General features: G+C 41.7%; 1 protein-coding gene across 6 annotated transcripts in view; it reads left to right on the forward strand.

Annotated features, from left to right (window-relative positions):
• The first annotated feature begins 15,953 nt into the window (after positions 1 to 15,953).
• The window catches only part of CNKSR2 (connector enhancer of kinase suppressor of Ras 2), a 287,389-nt gene continuing 284,081 nt past the window's right edge, over positions 15,954 to 19,261 (forward strand). For all 6 annotated transcript variants that reach the window (XM_019755412.3, XM_019755413.3, XM_019755415.3 and 3 more), the window contains exon 1: positions 15,954 to 16,665. In XM_019755412.3, the coding sequence (XP_019610971.1) occupies positions 16,602 to 16,665 (64 nt within the window). In that variant the 5' untranslated portion in view covers positions 15,954 to 16,601. The remainder of the gene's footprint in view (positions 16,666 to 19,261) is intronic.

Here is a 19,261-nt window from a genome sequence, read left to right on the forward strand (position 1 = left end):
ACTCTAACGCACTTCCCAAAGCTAAATCTGCACCCAAAAAAGGTAATGCTCACTGTTTGGTGGTCTGCTGCCAGTCTGATCCGCTACAGCTTTCTGAATCCTGGAGAAATCATTACATCTGAGAAGTATGCTCAGCAAATCGATGAGATGCACCGAAAACTGCAACGCCTGCAGCTGGCATTGGTCAACAGAAAGGGCCCAATTCTTCTCCACAAAAATGCCCAACCGCACGTCGCACAACCAATGCTTCAAAACTTGAATGAATCGGGCTACGAGGTTTTGCCTCATTCGCCGTATTCACCTGACCTCTCGCCAACCAACTGCCACTTCAAGCATTTCGACAACTTTTTGCAGGGAAAATGCTTCGACAACCAGCAGGATGCAGAAAATGCTTTCGAAGCGTCCTTCAAATCCCGAAGCATGGATTTCTAGGCTACAGGAATAAATAAACTTATTTCTCATTGGTAAAAATGTGTTGATTGTAATGATTCCTATTTTGATTAATAAAGATGTGATTGAGCCTAGTTATAATGATTTAAAATTCACGGTCCGCTGAGCTCCAGATGGCTCAGTTGGTTGGAGCGTGTCCTCTCAACCACAAGGTTGCCAGTTTGACTCCTGCAAGGGATGGTGGGCTGTGCCCTCTGCAACTAGCAACGACAACTGGACCTGGAGTTGAGCTGCGCCCTCCACAACTAAGACTGAAAGGACAACAACTTGACTTGGAAAAAAGTCCTGGAAGTACACACTGTTCCCCAATAAAGTACTGTTCCCCTTCCCCAATTAAAAAAAAAAAATTCACGGTCCGAAACCACAATTACTTTTGCACCAATCTAATATCTCAAGACTGTGCCTAAATGTCACCCACTCAAAGAAATCTCGCATCACCTTAAGGAGTTTCCTCTCTCCCTCACCCCAATTGTTCTCTATCACTAGGGTTTCCAGGAGGGAATTCCTGCCTGTTCTCAGGAACTTTTTTCTCTTTCCCATTCCCAAATCCTGAGAAAAGTTCATTGCGGAGAACAGAAAAGTTTATATCTCAGGATTCGGGAATGGGAAAGCAAAAAAAAATCCTGACAATGGGTGGGAATTCCCGCCGGGAAACTCTATCTATCACTATACCGTGTATATTTTACACCAGCACTTTCCATGATTGTATATATGTATATGTATATGTATATGTATATGTATATGTATATGTATATGTATATGTATATGTATATGTATGTATATGTATATGTATGTATATGTATATATACGTATATATATGTGTGTGTGTATATATATATATATATATATATATATATATATATATATATATTTGTTCTTGTTGTTACTTTCATTACTAAAGCTCACCATTTGGTCTCTGCTGACTATTTTGTGTGTGTGTATCTTATGTTTCCCACTGGATTGTAAGCTCCATAGGGACAGGAGACATACCCATTATATTTGCTAGTTTATCCATGGTACTCAGTACACAGTAACCATTTAATAAATGTCTGTTGAATGAATGGAGACACAACATTGTATAACATACAAATTACATTGCCATCCTACAATCTAGAAAGTTGCCTATTTATTTATTTGGTATGCATTTATATTTTCATATTGTGAAATACACCCAAAATACTTTTGTATATCTCTGTCAATTCATATGTTTGTATGCTTTGTTTTGTTTACAGGATTTGAGGACAACCATGTTTTACTCATTTTTGTATCTATAGTACTTAGCACAGGACCTATACAAAGTAGATGCTCATGTTGAAAAATCAATAAATGATAGGTTGCATTGTGCTACAAAGTGTTTGAAACAGTTCCTAACAGAAACTAAACAAACAAAAATATTTTCATTACTTAGAACACTGAAATAACTAAGTTTCCTTTCAAAATCAAGACAATGTCAAAAAGCAGTGGCAAACTTACATGCCTCTCTCTTTTTCTGGATACAGTTCTTGGTCAGTAGGAATAACTGATTTGTTCCACTTGGTATGAGCATCCTTAATTTTCCAATCTTCCTAGAAGTAAATAAGACCCATTTGAGAAAAAAGACAAAATCTATGGGGAAAGAAAGCAATCTTTCTTTCCCACTCCCCATTTTTACTTTTCTGCAGTCAATGATTACCCAAGGATTAATCAATTTGTCTCCTACCTTAAGCACTCTTACTTTTAAAAAATTTGATCTATAGAGATGTACCAGTTAACTTATAAACAGGACTGCTGAACTTATGTAGCACCAATTTTGCCAGTTCACACGTGCCACTATAAAGTAAGACGGTTAAATGTTCAGATGAAAATGAACCTAACATCTTGACTATGAGGGAATTCCCTAAAATCTAGGTGTTTTGTAAATATATAATGTTACAGTTCAGAAGAAAGGGTTTAACTCGGCATTTTTATCCTGTAACATTAACACTAAGTTTTTATTAATTATGGGTTTACACCAATGATTAGGGTAAACAGTCTTTTCAAATTTGAAATCTAGTTTGTGCTGCTGCTGCTGCTGCTGCTGATTTAGTAGGCCAGGGCTGAACTGGCCTAGTTCAGCAGAGCTCACTCCTTTTGGGAGTATTTATGGACTTCCTAGATCTGATCTGTGCCAAGTGGTCAAGCAGTACCTAAGCAGCAATATGGTGGCAGCTTCTATCTTAGCTTATCACACTTCCATAGATTCAACCAGTAAGGGGAAAACAACCCAAATGGATTTAGAAAGTTTATTATTTACATAGACAGCAATGCAAGATCATCATACTGTCAATTACCCATGCCCTTAGTCCCATAGGATGATACCAAACCAGAGGAGCCAGATGATACATGATACAAGTGGTGGGTCACTCTCATTGCAGAGCCAACTCTAAACTACAGCTAAACAGTTCTATGGTCTGAAATTGTATTTGAAGCTAGGGTGAGGTGGAAAGTCCCATGGCTCACTGGAAGCAGGATGGCAGATGAGAAATGGACTTGGGATAGCTCCTCACAAAACTGTTTTGCCATGTTCCAGAAAAGATCACAGGGCATTTTGTCAAGGAATGTGTCAGACTGTGGTTGAGCCTTCCCGACATGGCCTATGTAGACATGTGCAAGGAACGTCACCAGAGTGCCATGGGAAAGCTGTTCTACAATCTGACGAGGAGGGGGAGATTTCAAAGCCAGCCTAGTTTGAAAGGTGCCATCATTCCATAAATGGCAAAACTATAATCAGATAGATTAGGAATCATCATTAGTGCCTGGGATTGCATCAGAAAAGAGTAATAAAAGTAGTAGTGGTAAATTGGAGAATCATTACCATTCATTGTGGAGTCATCTGAATAAGACATACATGTAGGTGGGCTGTGAGGAAGGATAGAAGGAAAATCGACTTGTGAAAAAGTTCATGTCCTATAAATCAAGCCTCCCCATTCTGACGTCCAGTTCTTTCACAAATCTTAATAAGGCCATGAAGCATATCCAAACTGACCAAACCACCAGATTTTTTTCTCGGTTCTTACTGGAACAACATCATTTATGCACATCACACTATTTTCCACTCCTTCCTACCTGAAATTCTTTTTTCACTGGGCTACCATGACACTACATTCTCTTGGTACTTCTTATAATGTACTTATTTTCTCTTTCTATTTTGTGGGTTTCCTTCATGGATATCTCACAATCTCTGTCTTGTTCATATTCTTGTTTTAGTAGTAACTCTCGAATCTATATCTTCAGTTCATACTGAGATTCACACTCATATACGTGAATACAGAAACTACCTACTAGAAATCCCTTCTCAGCTGTTCCACAGGTATCTCATGTTTAAAATGTCCAAACCAGAGTATCCCAGATCACTTCCCTCTTCCAAATCTGCTCCTTTTATTTTAGATGGAGAAGAAAAAATTTACCCATTCACCCAAGTTAGAATCCTGGGAATTATTCTTGGTATTGTTCTTTTCCTAACCTCATATCTAATCAACCACCAAGTTCTCCTGAATATTTATTAAATTAAATCCATTCCCTTCTCTCCATCCCCACCTCCACTATGCCTTTTTTGATCTAAGTCATCGCTTTACTGGTCTATTATCACATCCTCCAAATTGACCTCCTCCCCCACCCTGTCCCTCTCAAATCTGCCAGTCAATATAAAACATAAATATATAACTTCATTGCTTAAAATTCTTAATTGGCTCCTATCTTCTTAGGTTATCTTTAAGTTGAGATTTCTTCTCCTGATCTGGCTGTTGCCCACCCTTCCCACCTCATCTCGTCACCTCTTGCTTCGCTTTTCAACTCCAGCCATCCAGGTACCTCTACATAGTACTTTGTAACTTTGCTCACACTGTCTTTCCGCCTATAAGTTCTTTTCTGCATTATTGTTTGGCTGTCATTCTTTAAGACCTAGAACAGGCATTATTCCTTCCATCTAGTCCTTCCTACAGCTGTCATGTTCTCCTCTGTGCATAGTACTGAGCACATCTATGATTGCACTTAACAAATTATCCTGTTAAATTAACTGGGAATGTTTCTGTTTCCCCTACCAGTCTATGAGCATCTTGGTCATCAACAGCCACAAAATCAAGCGAATTTTTTTCCGATGAAAGGATACAACTTGGGTCAGCACATTGGTAGTGTTCAAAACATATCTGTTGAATAAGTTTATGTGTCCTTCATTAATGGCTGCTAAGTGCACCAGAAAATTTCCTCATGGGCTAGGGCTTCATGGGTTAAGAAAACTTGGTTTCCTAATCTAGGCGGGCTCTGAGATTTTAATTACACTGCGATTAATACAGCAGGGAATACCTGGGAAGAACACCTTAAAAACCCTATTGGGGGTAATCAAAATGGTGGCGTGAGGTGAGCCTCTATAAACCTCCCCTGGAATTTACAACTAATCAAACAACAATAACTCCACAAAGGACTCCCTGCACAGCAGACAGGCAAGACGAAGAGGACCACTACTGAATTAACCTTAACGTGGGCGAATCAGGCGAGTGGAGGGAGGAGGAAAGGGAGAAGTGCGGAAACAGAGCCGCGCAGCCACAGGACACAGACCTGGCTCAGTGCTCCGAGATCGCTGCATCCTGGAACTACTGCAGCTGCGGGAGAGGGAAGAACTCGGACTGCTAGGGCTCTGCTTATGGCCCACAGGGCTGAGGGGGCAGCATATAACATGGCTGAATCCAACGCTCATGGCAGAGACCTCAGAGAAAAGACTGAGGGAAGAAGGCTGAAAATGGTGGTTTAAGCTCTCACTGCCGAGCAGAGAAGGGAGCCTTAGGCACTGAGACTAGCCGGCCCCTCCCTACCCTCCCAGAGCTCTCCCTGCCCCCACCTGCCTGGTGCTAGAAGCAGAACAGTAGCCGTGTGTCATGAAGGAGACCCTGCTCGCTGCACCATTCGTCGTGCGGGGCGGCCGGCGGGGTCTCTGCTCCCGCTCCCCACATAAGAACGAAGGACATGGTGAGGCCAAAAAGGATAACCCATGGAGCCATAGATGGGGGAGTCATACCACTATATTCTCTCTGGCGGCACTATACTCTCACTGGAGGCTGGATCCACACTGTCCGCAAACCGCCATCCATGCTTGCCAGCCCAGCCACCATCTCCTTGCCAGCCCCCATTCTTCTCTCTGCTAGCCTAGCCACAGCAGTTATATTAGTGGCCAATGGCTCACTGGTTACAGCTGACGGCCAACTAGCCACAGCTGATGGCCATCCAATCACAGTTGATGGCCATTTACTACCTGAGCCAGCACCTGTCTATGTGAGGCTGAGAGCCTGGAAACTACTTTCTGGGGCTCTGCCCCCACACCGTGTCAGATCAAAAGAACAGAATATTTGCAGTTCTGAGAACTGTGGACCACAGACACCGATTCGCAGCACAACTAGTTCCGACAAAGGGGAGGGAGCTGTGGAAGCAGGACTAGCTGTGGTGGTGGTCGCCGCCATTGCTCTGGGCCACCTCTCACAACTCACCCCGCCCCTGACCCCACCTATCTGGGCGGATCCCTGAAGGAGTAAACAGAACTGCTGAAACATACGGGCTCTGAATCTGGTGCAGGAAGAGCTTTGGAACTTCAAAGCTCTCCGCATACCCACACGGACACTGCACCCTGTGACCCAGGCGAACTATAAACAGAGGAGAAGCCCGTCTCCCAGAGAATGCCCCCATTGTGTGAGAAGTTGGAATAGTGCAAAGAAAACATAGCACTACCGTGCGAGAGAGAAAAAAAAGGCTGCAGTCGGAGAGAAAATAAAACATTCTACCAACAAGTAATGGAAAACAAAAGAAAGACCTCTTCCTATCAACCTGTTGCAGAAGCCACTCCTGTAGATGTCTAGGAAGAGAAATAATAAATCAGTAATTGCCATGAATAACCAAGGCAACAAGACAGCTCAGAAAGAAAGTGAAAAGTCTCCAGAAAAGGAACTTAAAGATATGGAAATATGTGACTTAAATGACAGAGAATTCAAGATTGCAGTTCTAAAAAAACTCAATGAGATGCAAGAAAACACAGACAGGCAGTTTAATGAACTCAGAAACACAATCAAAGAACAACATGAGCATTTTACGAAAGAGATTGAAATTTTAAAAAAGAACTAAATAGAATTTCTGCAGATTAAGAACTCAATAGAAGAAACTGGGTGGTGAACACACAATGGGATTTATAGGTGATGTAATACAGAATTGTACACCTGAAATCTATGTAATTTTACTAACAATTGTCACCCCAATAAATTTTAAAAATAAATTTAAAAAAAAAAGAATGAAATAACCAGCTTAGGTAGTAGAGTTGACCAGATGGAGGAAAGAATCAGTGACATCGAAGATAGAAACCTGGAAATTACACAGATGGAAGAAGAAAGAGACTTGAGACTTAAAAGAAATGAAAGAACTCTACAAGAACTTTCTGACTCCACAGAAACAGCAATGTAAGAATAATGAGCATACCAGAAGGAGAAAAAAGAGAGAAGGGAACAGAGGATATATTCAAAACATTGTTGATGAGAAATTCCCAAACTTGTGGACAGAACTGGATCCTTGAATCCAAGAAGCAAACAGAACACCTAATTACCTCAACGCCAACAGGACATCTCCAAGGCACACTGTATTCAAGCTGTCAAAAATCAATGACAAAGAAACAATCCTCAAGGCAGCCAGGGAAAAGAAGACGGTAACCTACAAAGGAAAGCCCATTAGATTATCATCAGATTTTTCAGAAGAAACTCTACAAGCCAGGAGAGAGTGGAACCAAATATTCAAACTATTGAAAGAGAGAAATTTTGACCCAAGAATAATATACCCAGCAAAGACATCCTTTAGATATGAAGGAAGAATAAAGACCTTTTCAGACATACAGAAGCTGAGGGAATTTTCTAATACACGACCTGCACTACAAGAAATACTAAAGGAGGCTATTCGACCACCATCAACAGGGACAATTTGTGGCAACCACAACTCAAAAAGGGGGAGAGTAAAGGCCTAAGCCGGAATATGGGAATGGAGAAAGTAAGCGTGCTAAAGAAAATGGAATACTCGAAATATCAAACTTTCTTTTACATAAACTTAAGGGTAACCACTCAAAAAAAAATCCAGGACTGAAATATATACTGTAATAAAAGAAGAAACAGAGGGAAATATCATAGAATACCACCACACAGAAATAATAGACAACAACAAAAAGGCAAAGAAACAATGGAGACACGGCCTTACCAGAAAACTAAAGATAGAATGACCGGAAATCCTCACATATCAATAATCACCCTAAATGTAAATGGACTGAACTCACCAATAAAAAGGCACTGAGTAGCAGATTGGATAAAAAAAACTAAACCCAACCATATGCTGTCTCCAAGAGACACATCTCAGCTACAAGGACAAGCATAGACTCAAAGTGAAAGGGCAGAAATTGACACTCCAAGCAAATGGTATCCAGAGAAAATCAGGTGTAGCCATAATGATATCAGATAAAACAGACTTCTGGGTGAAAAAGATAACAAGAGACAAAGATGGACATTTCACAATGGTAAAGGGGACTATACAACAAGAAGACATAACAGTCATCAATATTTAAGCCCCCAGTCAGGGAGCACTGAAATATACCAAGCAAGTACTAACAGAACTAAAGGGAGAAATTGACCAAAACACAATTATACTAGGGGACTTAAATGCATCATTGGCAGCTATGGATAGATCATCCAAACAGAAAATAAATAACGAAATAGCAGCCCTAAATGACACATTCGATGAAATGGACATAATTGACATATATAGAGCACTTCATCTTAAAACATCAGACTATACATTTTTTTCTAGTGTACACGGAACATTCTCAAGGATAGACCATATATTGGCACATAAAATCAGCCTCAGCAAATTTAAGAAGATTGAAATCATACCAAGCATATTCTCTAATCACAAGGCTTTGAAATTGGACATCAACTGCAAAAAGAATGCAGGAAAATACACAAATACATGGAGATTAAACAACATACTTTTAAAGAATGACTGGGTCAAAGAAGAAATTAGAGGAGAGATCAAAAGATACATAGAAACAAATGACAATGAAAATACATCCTACCAAAATTTTTGGGATGCAGCGAAAGCAGTTTTAAGAGTGAAATTTATATCATTACATGCCTATGTCAAGAAACAAGAAAACTCCCAAATAAATAACCTCATGTTGCACCTTAAAAAACTAGAAAAAGAAGAACAAGTGAAACCCAAGGTCTGCAGAAGAAAGGAAATAACAAAAATCAGAGCAGAACTAAACGAAAAAGAGAACAAAAATACAATAGAAAAATTAATGTGACAAAGAGCTGGTTCTTTGAAGAGATTAACAAAATTGACAAACCCTTGGCTAGACTCACTAAGATAAAAAGAGAGAAGACACTAATTAACAAAATCAGAAATGAAAAAGGGGAAGTTATCACGGACACTACAGAAATACAAAGGATCATCCAAGAATATTATGGACTATATGCCACCACATTCAATAATCTAGAAGAAACGGACAAGTTCTTAGAAACACATAGCCTTCCAAGGCTGAACCATGCAAAATTGGAAAATCTAAACACACTGATCACCAGTAACGAAATCGAATCAGTCATCCAACCTTCTCAAAAGCAAAAGTCCAGGACCAGATGGCTTCACTATTGAATTCTGCCAAACCTTCAAAGGGGATCTAATATGAATTCTGCTCAAACTCTTCCAAAAAATTGAAGAAGAGACAGTACTCCCTAACTCATCTTATGAGGCCAACATTACCCTGATACCAAAACCTGGTAAGGACAACACAAAAAAGAATGCTGCAGACCAATATCACTGATGAATACAGATGCAAAAATCCTAAACAAAATTCTAGCAAATCGAATACAACAATGCATTACAAAGATATTCATCACGACTAAGTGGGGTTCATCCCTGGGGCACAAGGATGGTTCAACATCTGCAAATCCATCAATGTGATACATCACATAAACAAAATAAAGGACAAATATCATATGATTATATCAATTGATGCAGAAAAAGCATTTGACAAGATACAACATCTATTTATGATTAAAACACTTAATAAAATAGTTACAGAAAGAAAATACCTTAACATAATAAAGGCCGTATATGACAAGCCCTCAGCTAATCTCATAATTAATGGTGGAAAACTGAAGCTCTTTGCTCTATGTTCAGGAACACGACAGGGCTGTCCCCTATCACCTCTGCTTTTCAACATAGTGTTGGAAGTCCTTGCTAGAGCAATCAGGCAAGAGAAACAAATAAAAGGCATCCAAATTGGGAATGAAGAAGTTAAATTGTCACTCTTTGCAGATGACATGATGCTGTATATAGAAAACTCTAAAGACTCCACCAAAAAGCTATTAGACACAATCAACGAATACAGTAAAGTTGCTGGCTACATGATCAATGTACAAAAGTCCATTGCTTTCCTATATACCAACAATGAAATCTCAGAAAAAGAAATACAAAAAACAATTCCTTTTGCAATTGCAGCAAAAAGAATAAAATACCTAGGAATAAACTTAACCAAGGATGTGAAGGACCTATATGCTGAAAACTATAAGACATTTTTGAAAGAAATTGAAGAAGACACAAAGAAATGGAAAGACATTCCGTGCTCATGGATTGGAAGAATCAACATAGTTAAAATGGCCATATTACCCAAAGCAATATACAGATTTAATGCAATCCTCATGAAAATCCCAATGGCATTTTTTAAAGAAATAGAACAAAAAATCATCCGATTTGTTTGGAACCACAAAAGACCCCGAATAGCCAAAGCAATCTTAAGAAAAAAGAACAATACTGGAGGTATCACACTCCCTGACTTTAGCTTGTACTACAGGGCTACAATAATCAAAACAGCATGGTATTGGCAGAAAAACAGACACACAGACCAATGGAATAGAATTGAGAACCCAGAAATAAAACCACATAAATATGGACAGATAATTTTTGACAAAGAAGCTAAAAACATACAATGGAGCAAAGACAGCCTCTTCAATAAATGGTGCTGGGAGAATTGGATAGCCACGTGCAAAAGAATGAAACTGGACTGCTATCTGTCACCATGTACCAAAGTTAATTCAAAATGGATCAAAGACTTAAGCATAAGACCTGACACAATAAACTGCATAAAAGAAAACATAGGTACTAAACTAATGGACCTGGGTTCAAAGAGCATTTTATGAATTTGACTCCAAAGGCAATGGAAGTAAAAGCTAAAATAAACGAATGCGACTATATGAAACTTAAAAGCTTCTGCACAGCAAAAGAAAACATCGACAAAATAAAGAGGCAACCAACTGAAATGGAGAAGATTTTTGCAAACAGTGCATCTGATAAGGGGCTAATATCCAAAATATACAAGGAACTCATGAAACTCAACAACAAAGAACAAACAACCCAATTGAAAAATGGGCAGAGGACTTGAAGAGACATTTCTCCAAAGAGGACATACAAATGGCAAATAGACATATGAAAAAATGCTCAACATCACTAATCATCAGAGAAATGCAAATAAAAACCACAATGAGATATCACCTCACCCCAGTCAGAATGGCTATCATCAACAAGACAAATAGTAACAAGTGTTGGAGAGGCTGTGGAGAAAAAGGAACCCTCATCCACTGTTGGTGGGAATGCAGACTGGTGCAGCCGCTATGGAAGGCAGTGTGGACGTTCCTCAAAAAATTACGAATAGAATTACCATATGACCCAGCAATCCCAGTCCTGGGTATCTACCCATAAAACCTGAAAACATTTATACATAAAGACACATGTGCTCCAATGTTCATTGCAGCTTTGTTTACAGTAGCCAAGGCATGGAAACAACCAAAATGTACTTCGATAGATGAATGGATAAAGAAGTTGTGGTATATATACACAATGGAACACTATTCGATGGTAAGAAAAGATGATATAGGACCATTTGTGACAACATGGATGGATCTTGAGAGTATGATGCTAAGCGAAATAAGTCAGACAAAAAAAAGAGAACCATATTATTTCACTGATATGTGGTATATAAACCAAAAACAACAAAAGAACAAGAGAAACAAATGAGAAACAGAAACTCATAGACACAGACAATAGTTTAGTGGTTACCAGAGGGTAAGGGGGATGGGGGGTGGGAGATGAGGGTAAGGGGGATCAAATATATGGTGATGGAAGGAGAACTGACTCTGGGTCGTGAATACACAATGGGATTTATAGATGATGTAATAGAGAATTGTACACCTGAAATTTATGTAATTTTACTAACAATTGTCACCCCAATAAATTTTAAAAAAAAAAATACCCTGTCGGGATAACCTCGACTTGAGGCAATTTCTCTTCACCCAGAAATTGCTGTGAATCTTGGTCTGGAAAGGACATGAGTTAATACAGTTTACACTAGAGGCCGAACAGCAAAGAAAGGATTCTACTAATTTAATTAGAGTCTCTGGGTGCTGCTCCCTGATAATCTAAAGGGAGGTTTGGCCCAGAGCAGCACACTGAACGCCCATGTACAGTTAAAGGTCTCTTCCTATTTGCTTCTCTGACTATTGCGGGCATAGATAGCTATCTGGTGGTTGGTTACATCAGAGGCTTTGGTTCTTTATTCATAGCTGTAAGTAGCTGTTAGTTGAATTACACTGCAAGGAAGCAAAAAACGTTCCAAACATTTTGCTAAGCTTTCTCTGGAGCAAGTTTCATATATTGTTCTTGAGAATAAGTTGTGTTTTATCACTACTGGTCTTATCAGAATTGCCTCACTAATGTTTCTGAACAAGGTATACAACTTGTGCCATCATAGAACACCTACTTTTGAACTTATAGGAAAGGTCTGGGCAAAACTGAATAGAAAAAAGAGCGCTTCTATCCTTTCCTGTTTTAGGACACTGATCACCCTCATAGCTGTTCTCTCTGTGTTGTAACTTCTCACTAATCATTGAAACATGTAAGTTAAAAGAGAAAAATAATTTATGGTAAAATATTACTCATTAAAAAAGCAAGAAATCTAAAAATTATACAGACAGCTATAGCAAGAAACATCATTTAAGCAAACTGGGAAAATCACCAGAAAGGGCTCTGCAAGACATTTTGTCTAAATGTTAAATAACTAAAAAAACATTAAAATGTCTTTCATGGCAAGTCTGAGGTCTCTTGCATAGCAAGCTTCTTAGCAGAAGAAATGGGAAGTGAAGATTAAAGCCCCTATAAAATAACCTAGGTTGGAAAATGTGGTTAGAGATATTCAGCTTGAAGCTCCAAAAGAAACATTCATGTTATTTACTCCTGTCTTTGGCTCCAAAGAGACAAAGGCTTGAAGCCATTTTTCTAATGGAAGGCTCCTTCCCTATCTGACCCAATCCCTAAGAGTCAGATCCATTGAGCATCTAGATTCCAGTCAAAGGACCTTTGTAAATTCCATATCTGAAGTAATTAGACTCATTATGTATACTACAAAATCTTAACTGGAAGTAATTTGGTCAAGAGATTTTAATTTTTTATTAAAATCTAGAGGGAGAATAAAAAGGACAAAACTGTAACAATTGAATTAAAAGATGATTTAAAGTGATTTGTTTTGATATGGTTGCAAACATCTCACAAGTTTTATGTCTCCAATTAACTTAATCAATTTAATATTTCTCCTCTGCCTGCTTCCAAAAAGAATCCAAGTCTGCTTCCAAAGAATCAGTTTGGCTTTGGTATCTAGACAGTTGAAGTATGTGTGACATCATGTCATTTAGTGTGTTATGTTTTTATATGCATTTTATGATGGCATACCACCAATCTTTGAGATTGTATTGTGCATTAAGAGAAGGCAAAATAAAGCTGCTGAAGTTTGCATATAACCACACTATACTATACTTACAAAAATGGGGGAAGACATTAACATTTTGAATAATAGTCAAAGTATATAAAAGCTAAATTATTTGAAAAGTTGTGGAAAGAAAAGTACAGGATTTAGCTGAGTCATTTGGAGTTAGAAATAAAAGTGTGAAGGCAATGATGATTTAATCCTTTTATTTTTCTTCTTCCCAAATCAAGAATATTAGAGTGAAAAGCCAGTTATGTTCTGAAGGAATTGAGTGAAATAATTAATGCCTACTATATTGTCAAAATCAAAGGCAAATTTTTGAATTTTTTTGTGTGTGTTTTGTAGGGGAAACCTCAAGGAGGACTTAGGACAAATACCTAAAGCTTTGGTGAACTCCACACCCACATTTCGGCTTAGTCACTTAGTTCTTAGAATCATTTTTTTAAAGTTATCTCAGGTGACTGGACAAAATAAATTCCTTACTGTAATATATGTAGGAGGAGAAATATACAACTTAATTCTGATGTAGGGTCTTCCTCAAAGTCCTCTTTCTCTGGGATCTTTTTGTCCATCTTCTTTGGCATTGATCTTTTCATGAAATACATCTTTTTTACTGCATCCTGGTCTTTGGCATTTATTTTGATTGATTTTCTATTCATTATGCAAACATCTCTCTTTAAACTTGCTTGCAATATGATGTAGTCCAGTTGCTTGTCACGCAAGCCCAGTCAGGATATGCAGTTTGGTGTTGCAGCCAAATTTGCTCACTTCCTACACTGCTGGTTAGGTTCTCCTCAGGCACACTCATGATAACTCTAGGTTTCCTTTGTAGTTAACTTCTGATGAGACATATTCAGTTTACATTCAATGGGCCTTCCCCTTCCAAAGTACTGTTCTTTTTGTGTCACTGATACAAACCCTTCTTACTAGTTTTAAAAGCTCATATTCTGGAATCATCTTAACTTGGTATTACAATAATGCGTCATGACCTCAGACAGATTACTTAACCTCTTAAAGCCTTATTCATTAACTTATTCAACATTTATTGAACTATGTGTAATAGGCCCTGGGGATAGGAAGTAAATGTGATTGCCAAGGTTTTTCTCATCTATAAAATGTATCTAATAATTGAGCTGTTTTGAGGATGAAAATGTATGTACTTAGCAAAGTGCTCAATAAATATTCATTGTTATTATTAGCAGTATTATTTTGATAAAATTACTTTAAACATCTCCCTATGACTAACCTCTAACGATTCACAAGGCATCCATTCCATTACGTTTCTGAATATAAAGCTACTTCATAGATTACTGATGCTGGAAATGATCTTTTCTAGAAATACTGATGCAATGTTCTGAGACTCAATTGGAATGTAAGCACTCCAAAATACCTTTTACACCTGGTTAGCTAAGAAAAAATTGTAAATCACAACCATAATCTGGATTATGAAAGGTGCTATACCTGTATCTGAGCATAGATTTGTCTACGAGATAATCTTCTAAATTTCTTTCCAGAATTTCCCATATACTTTTAAGTTTGGATTATTAGAAAAATAAACACGTCTACAGACAGGCCATCTTAAGTTTTACTTGGTTTGTATCACTAGCCTGAAAACATCAAAATATTTTAACTACTGTTGTTTCAGCTCTTTGTGTGTGGGGAGGAGGGTGGAGGGATGTCAACTCATAAGAAAAGTGGCAGTTGTGCATCTTATGCAATTGAACTAGAGAAAATGGGTTACTGCAGGAGCTGGCAAAACCTATTGACATTATTGAAATGGTTATAAAAATGAGTTTTTCTTTTACTCAACAGAGCTGTTTAAGAATGACAAAGAGAAAACACCTATAATGGTGGTAGAGTGTTTGCATCTATACTTTCTAGGATTATTTGTGGTTTAAAGTGAAGCCTCATTAGGCGAACTGTCTTACTAAGGGCTGCATAGTAGCTTGTGTAAGGTTTCTGAAGAACATGAGTTCTGAAGAATCATGTTTACAATTCCAGTGTTCCCCTTCAGTTCTAATATAAGAATATCTGAAAACAAAGGGACATCCTCTAAAATAGGTAGTGGGCGCTCACAGCGTTGGAGGAGTTGGCCGAAAATCCAACACAGAGCCCCTCAAAAGGCACGTGGGCCCGACCTGTCTCGGTATCACCACCACCGCACTTGCAGGTCCCGGGCACAGCGCACCACTGGGGGCGGCCCCACAGCACTGGCCCTCCTGCCTCGTCATCGCTGCGTTTTGGGCTGGCGGAGCCCGGTTCCAGTCCGCGGCATTCCACGCCTCCGTCTCCGCAGGCGTGTGCGGGGTTCGGGAATCACCTCGGGAGCCCACTCAGCAGCGGGGCGGGCAGGAGCGAGGAAAGCCCGGGCTCCTGCGGTAACCCCGCGCTCAGCGGGGTCCCCCTCCCCTCGGCGGCGGGGCCGCAGGTACCTCCTCAGCCGCCTCAGCAGTTAGCGTTCAACTGGTGGGCGGACCGTCCCACCGCCGCTGCGATCGCTCCGAGGCCCTTCCGGGCCGCGCTCCAGCTGCCAGCACCTGACTGACTGACTGACCCGGGCTGAGGCTCGCACCGCCGCCGCCGCCGCCGCCGCCGCCGTTGCCGCGCACGCGCTCCTCGCGCGCCCCTGTCCCGGGGCGGCCGGTGGGGCGGGAACGTGAGGCGGCGGGCTGCCGGCACCTGCCTAACTGACAGGCAGACCCCCGACTGGGGCCTCGTGCCGGCGCGCGCACGCGCACGCGCCTCACGCGCCTGCCGTCGGCCCCGGGGGCGGGACCGCGCGGCCGCGAGCGGGCGGGGGGCTCGTGGAGCGCGCGCCTCGCACCCGAGGGCTGCGGAGAGATATTTTGGGTGGCAGGAGGCCCCTCGTCATTTCCGCCCGGCAGCTTGTCGTGCCGCGGCTTCACTCCCGCGCGCGAGGCAACCGGGCAAGTTGGCTGCGGGCGTGCGGCGGAGGCTCCTTCCCTCAAGCGCCGCGACCCTCGGCAATGCAAGCCATGAACTGAAGCCTCGGAGGGACGGAGACCCGAGCGAAGTGGCAGAGCAACCACAGCAGCCGCAGCCTCAGCGGTGATCGAGTGGAGCCGCGACCCCAACGCGTTTCGCTCCCCGTCACCGCTCCCACCGCTGCTGCCGGCCGTGTGCTTAGAGACATTGTAGCCGCGAGACCCGACACACAAAAGCCGCTTTCTCCGCGCCGCGGGTCCAGCGAGGCAGCGGCCAGTGAGGGACCCCACCTGAGCGCGGCTCGGGCTGCTGAGTTCGTTTTGTGTCGGAGCTTCGCGCCCCGCGCGGAACCGAGCCCGTGCCCATGGCTCTGATCATGGAACCGGTGAGCAAATGGTCTCCGAGTCAAGTAGTGGACTGGATGAAAGGTAATGCCCACTGTGCGGAGGGTGAGGCGGCCCTGGGGCGTGGGGTCCCAGCGCGCGGGGTCCCAGCGCGCGGGAGGGAAGGGGAGCCCGCCGGGGCTGAGGCTTCCGCCGGCTGATCGTGGTGCGCGGCGGGGAGGGGGGCGGGGTACCGGGGGTCGTCCGGGGCTGGCCGGGGCTTGGGATCCCTGTCTCCTATTGTCTCCAGCGGGTGGCTCCCCAGCCGGAGAGGGGCGCGGAGAGCGCGGGAGGATAGGAGACTGGCAGTGGGGTGGCGGAATTAAGGCGCATCTTGCCCGCTTACCGGTTCCCCCTTGGCGCCCCCAGGCCGGTAGGACGTGCCACGTCTCTTGCCTCTCCGGTCAGGGAGGATCCCCCAGGGACCTGCTCCGCTGGTGCCCTTTCCTCGGCCCCTTTGTTCCTGGGAAACCTGACGCCCCTTCGGCGGCCGCCCCTGCCAGGTGCCTTTTTCAGCGCCAACTCTCCGGGCAACTTTTAAGCCCACATAATGGGGTCAGGAGGCGCCCGCCCCAGTTTGGATCTGGGGAGCTTCCCCTACCCCCCAGGTTGGGCTGGGGATGCGCTACTTTAGGGAGAGGAAAACATGTTTCCCCTGGGACAGCATCCGCACCGGTGTCTGAGCTCCCTCCAGGGCAGCCCTGCGCGTCTTTTGCCTCCCTCCTCTTCTGGCCGGTTGAGGCTTTTTATTGGGAACTCGACGCCAGGTGTAAGGTGATGCGCATTCAAATGCCCCCTCATTTCTTCCATCTTGAGGGTTCTCCCCCTTTTTACCCTGGCAATTTCTAAGAACCATACTTACATTCGCTCTCCTAGTCGCAAACGTGGGCTTTTTCTCTAGTCCCTGGTTTTCCTGCCTCACTGTCTCCCTCTGTTGTCTGAGTGAAGGGGCCTGTAGAGGACCCCCCCCTCCTCACGACCACTCCACCCCCACCTCCCGTCCCCAAGATTCCTAAGATTTGGGGAATGCTGACAGGGATGGCACGGAATAAAGGATTTCTGGCCACACTTGGGAGATGTTAAAGCTTTGCTCGTAGTTATTCCTAGGCACAAAACTCTAGGTATATTCATCAGGGACCAAAGGCTTACCGTTTCCGACATGAGGAAGCCCCTTCTTAGGGCTTGCTTAGCAGGCAGACTTTCCAACATCCAGGTGCTTTAGAACGAAAGGTGGGGTGATTAGAAATAATTGAGAACGACAGGAGAAACTCATTTTTTAATTCTTTTCCCATACCTTTTCAGCTTTTTCTTATTCTTATGAATTTTCTTTTATCCGTTTGCTTTCCTTCTGTTTTCTTACATGCCCCCTTTATCCCTCATTTATTTCGTTTTTCTTTTCTAATATGTGGAAAGTGCTTTGTAACTGCAAAGCACAGTACAAATGAGAGTGTATTGAATTAAATCGAATTCATTATTTATCACTTGCCCCTCACCCCCGTGTGCGGTGCATTGTGCTAAGGTGCCATGGGTGCCATGACTAAGACAAAGTCCTGCAATGGCTCATCTTTTCTGTTTCTTCTTCTCTTTTCTTATTTGCTATTGAAATAATGCTTTCCTAGATTCCCACCAATCCAATCCCCCCCTTGGATTGTCAGACAGAGAAACATTTGTCTTCTCTGTTTCTCAGTCATGGAAGAAAGAGCCAGGGTATATGCAAGAAGCAAGAATGCTTAATTAAAACCCTTTCTTTGAATTTGCCTAAAAGGTTGCTTTAGTTTGAATCTAATGAAATTCTCAAAGAAAAGCTGTCTTGGCTCCTTGGGAGTCCGATTACCTTCAGAGACTACCTCTGACAAATTCCCATGATGCTTGTAGTGAGTGCTGCATACTCCATCTTCTTCACCTCCCACCCTCCCAGCACATTCTTGCAGTTTTCCCTTTCTACAGTTTAGGTCTACCGAAGCAAGTAGGACAGATGATACACATATTCTGACACATATTACTAGTTTTCCAGTACACTAGTCCTTTAAAAAAATCTCTCCAGCATAGAATGCAGCTTCTTTGAAGTTGGGCTAACACCGTTCGCTGTGAATTTAAATGATTGTTATATTTAAGTTGAATAACTTACTATTTTCATACCTGTTAGTGACGCATTTTAGAGTTATTTGAAAAGATCAATGATATAGCCAAAATGGAATTTGTGTATCTTTGTACACATTAGTTTGGAAGGGAATAACTGATGTTATTATCTGTGTATTTCAACTTCCAAACTGCTTACTGCTGAAATTTCCATAATCTTCATATAAATTTAATTTGAGATATCAGAAAATAAAATTTAAACAATAGTTGGATGAAATGAACATTTCCTCAACTTGTAACTTATACTGTTACCTAATTAATATTACCCTCCCTTCACTGTTCTCCAAATGGATTTTACAAAACACGTTTAAAAAATACTTTTCACCCTTTCTTCAGATGCATAAATGTTTAAATGTAAATGAATTTAGGCTGTAGCTTTGGAATGGCTAAACCTGATTTAGTGTTGTGTAATGCATAGTGTTATAAAGGCAGTACCAAAGAATGAACAGGACGTTTGAACTGCAACAATATGGGAGTTCTCCAAGCATGCTCCTAATTGTGA

The sequence above is a fragment of the Rhinolophus sinicus genome, chromosome 18, assembly GCF_057876585.1.
Source record: "Rhinolophus sinicus isolate RSI-liver-muscle chromosome 18, RSI-T2T, whole genome shotgun sequence".
Lineage (NCBI taxonomy): Eukaryota > Metazoa > Chordata > Mammalia > Chiroptera > Rhinolophidae > Rhinolophus > Rhinolophus sinicus.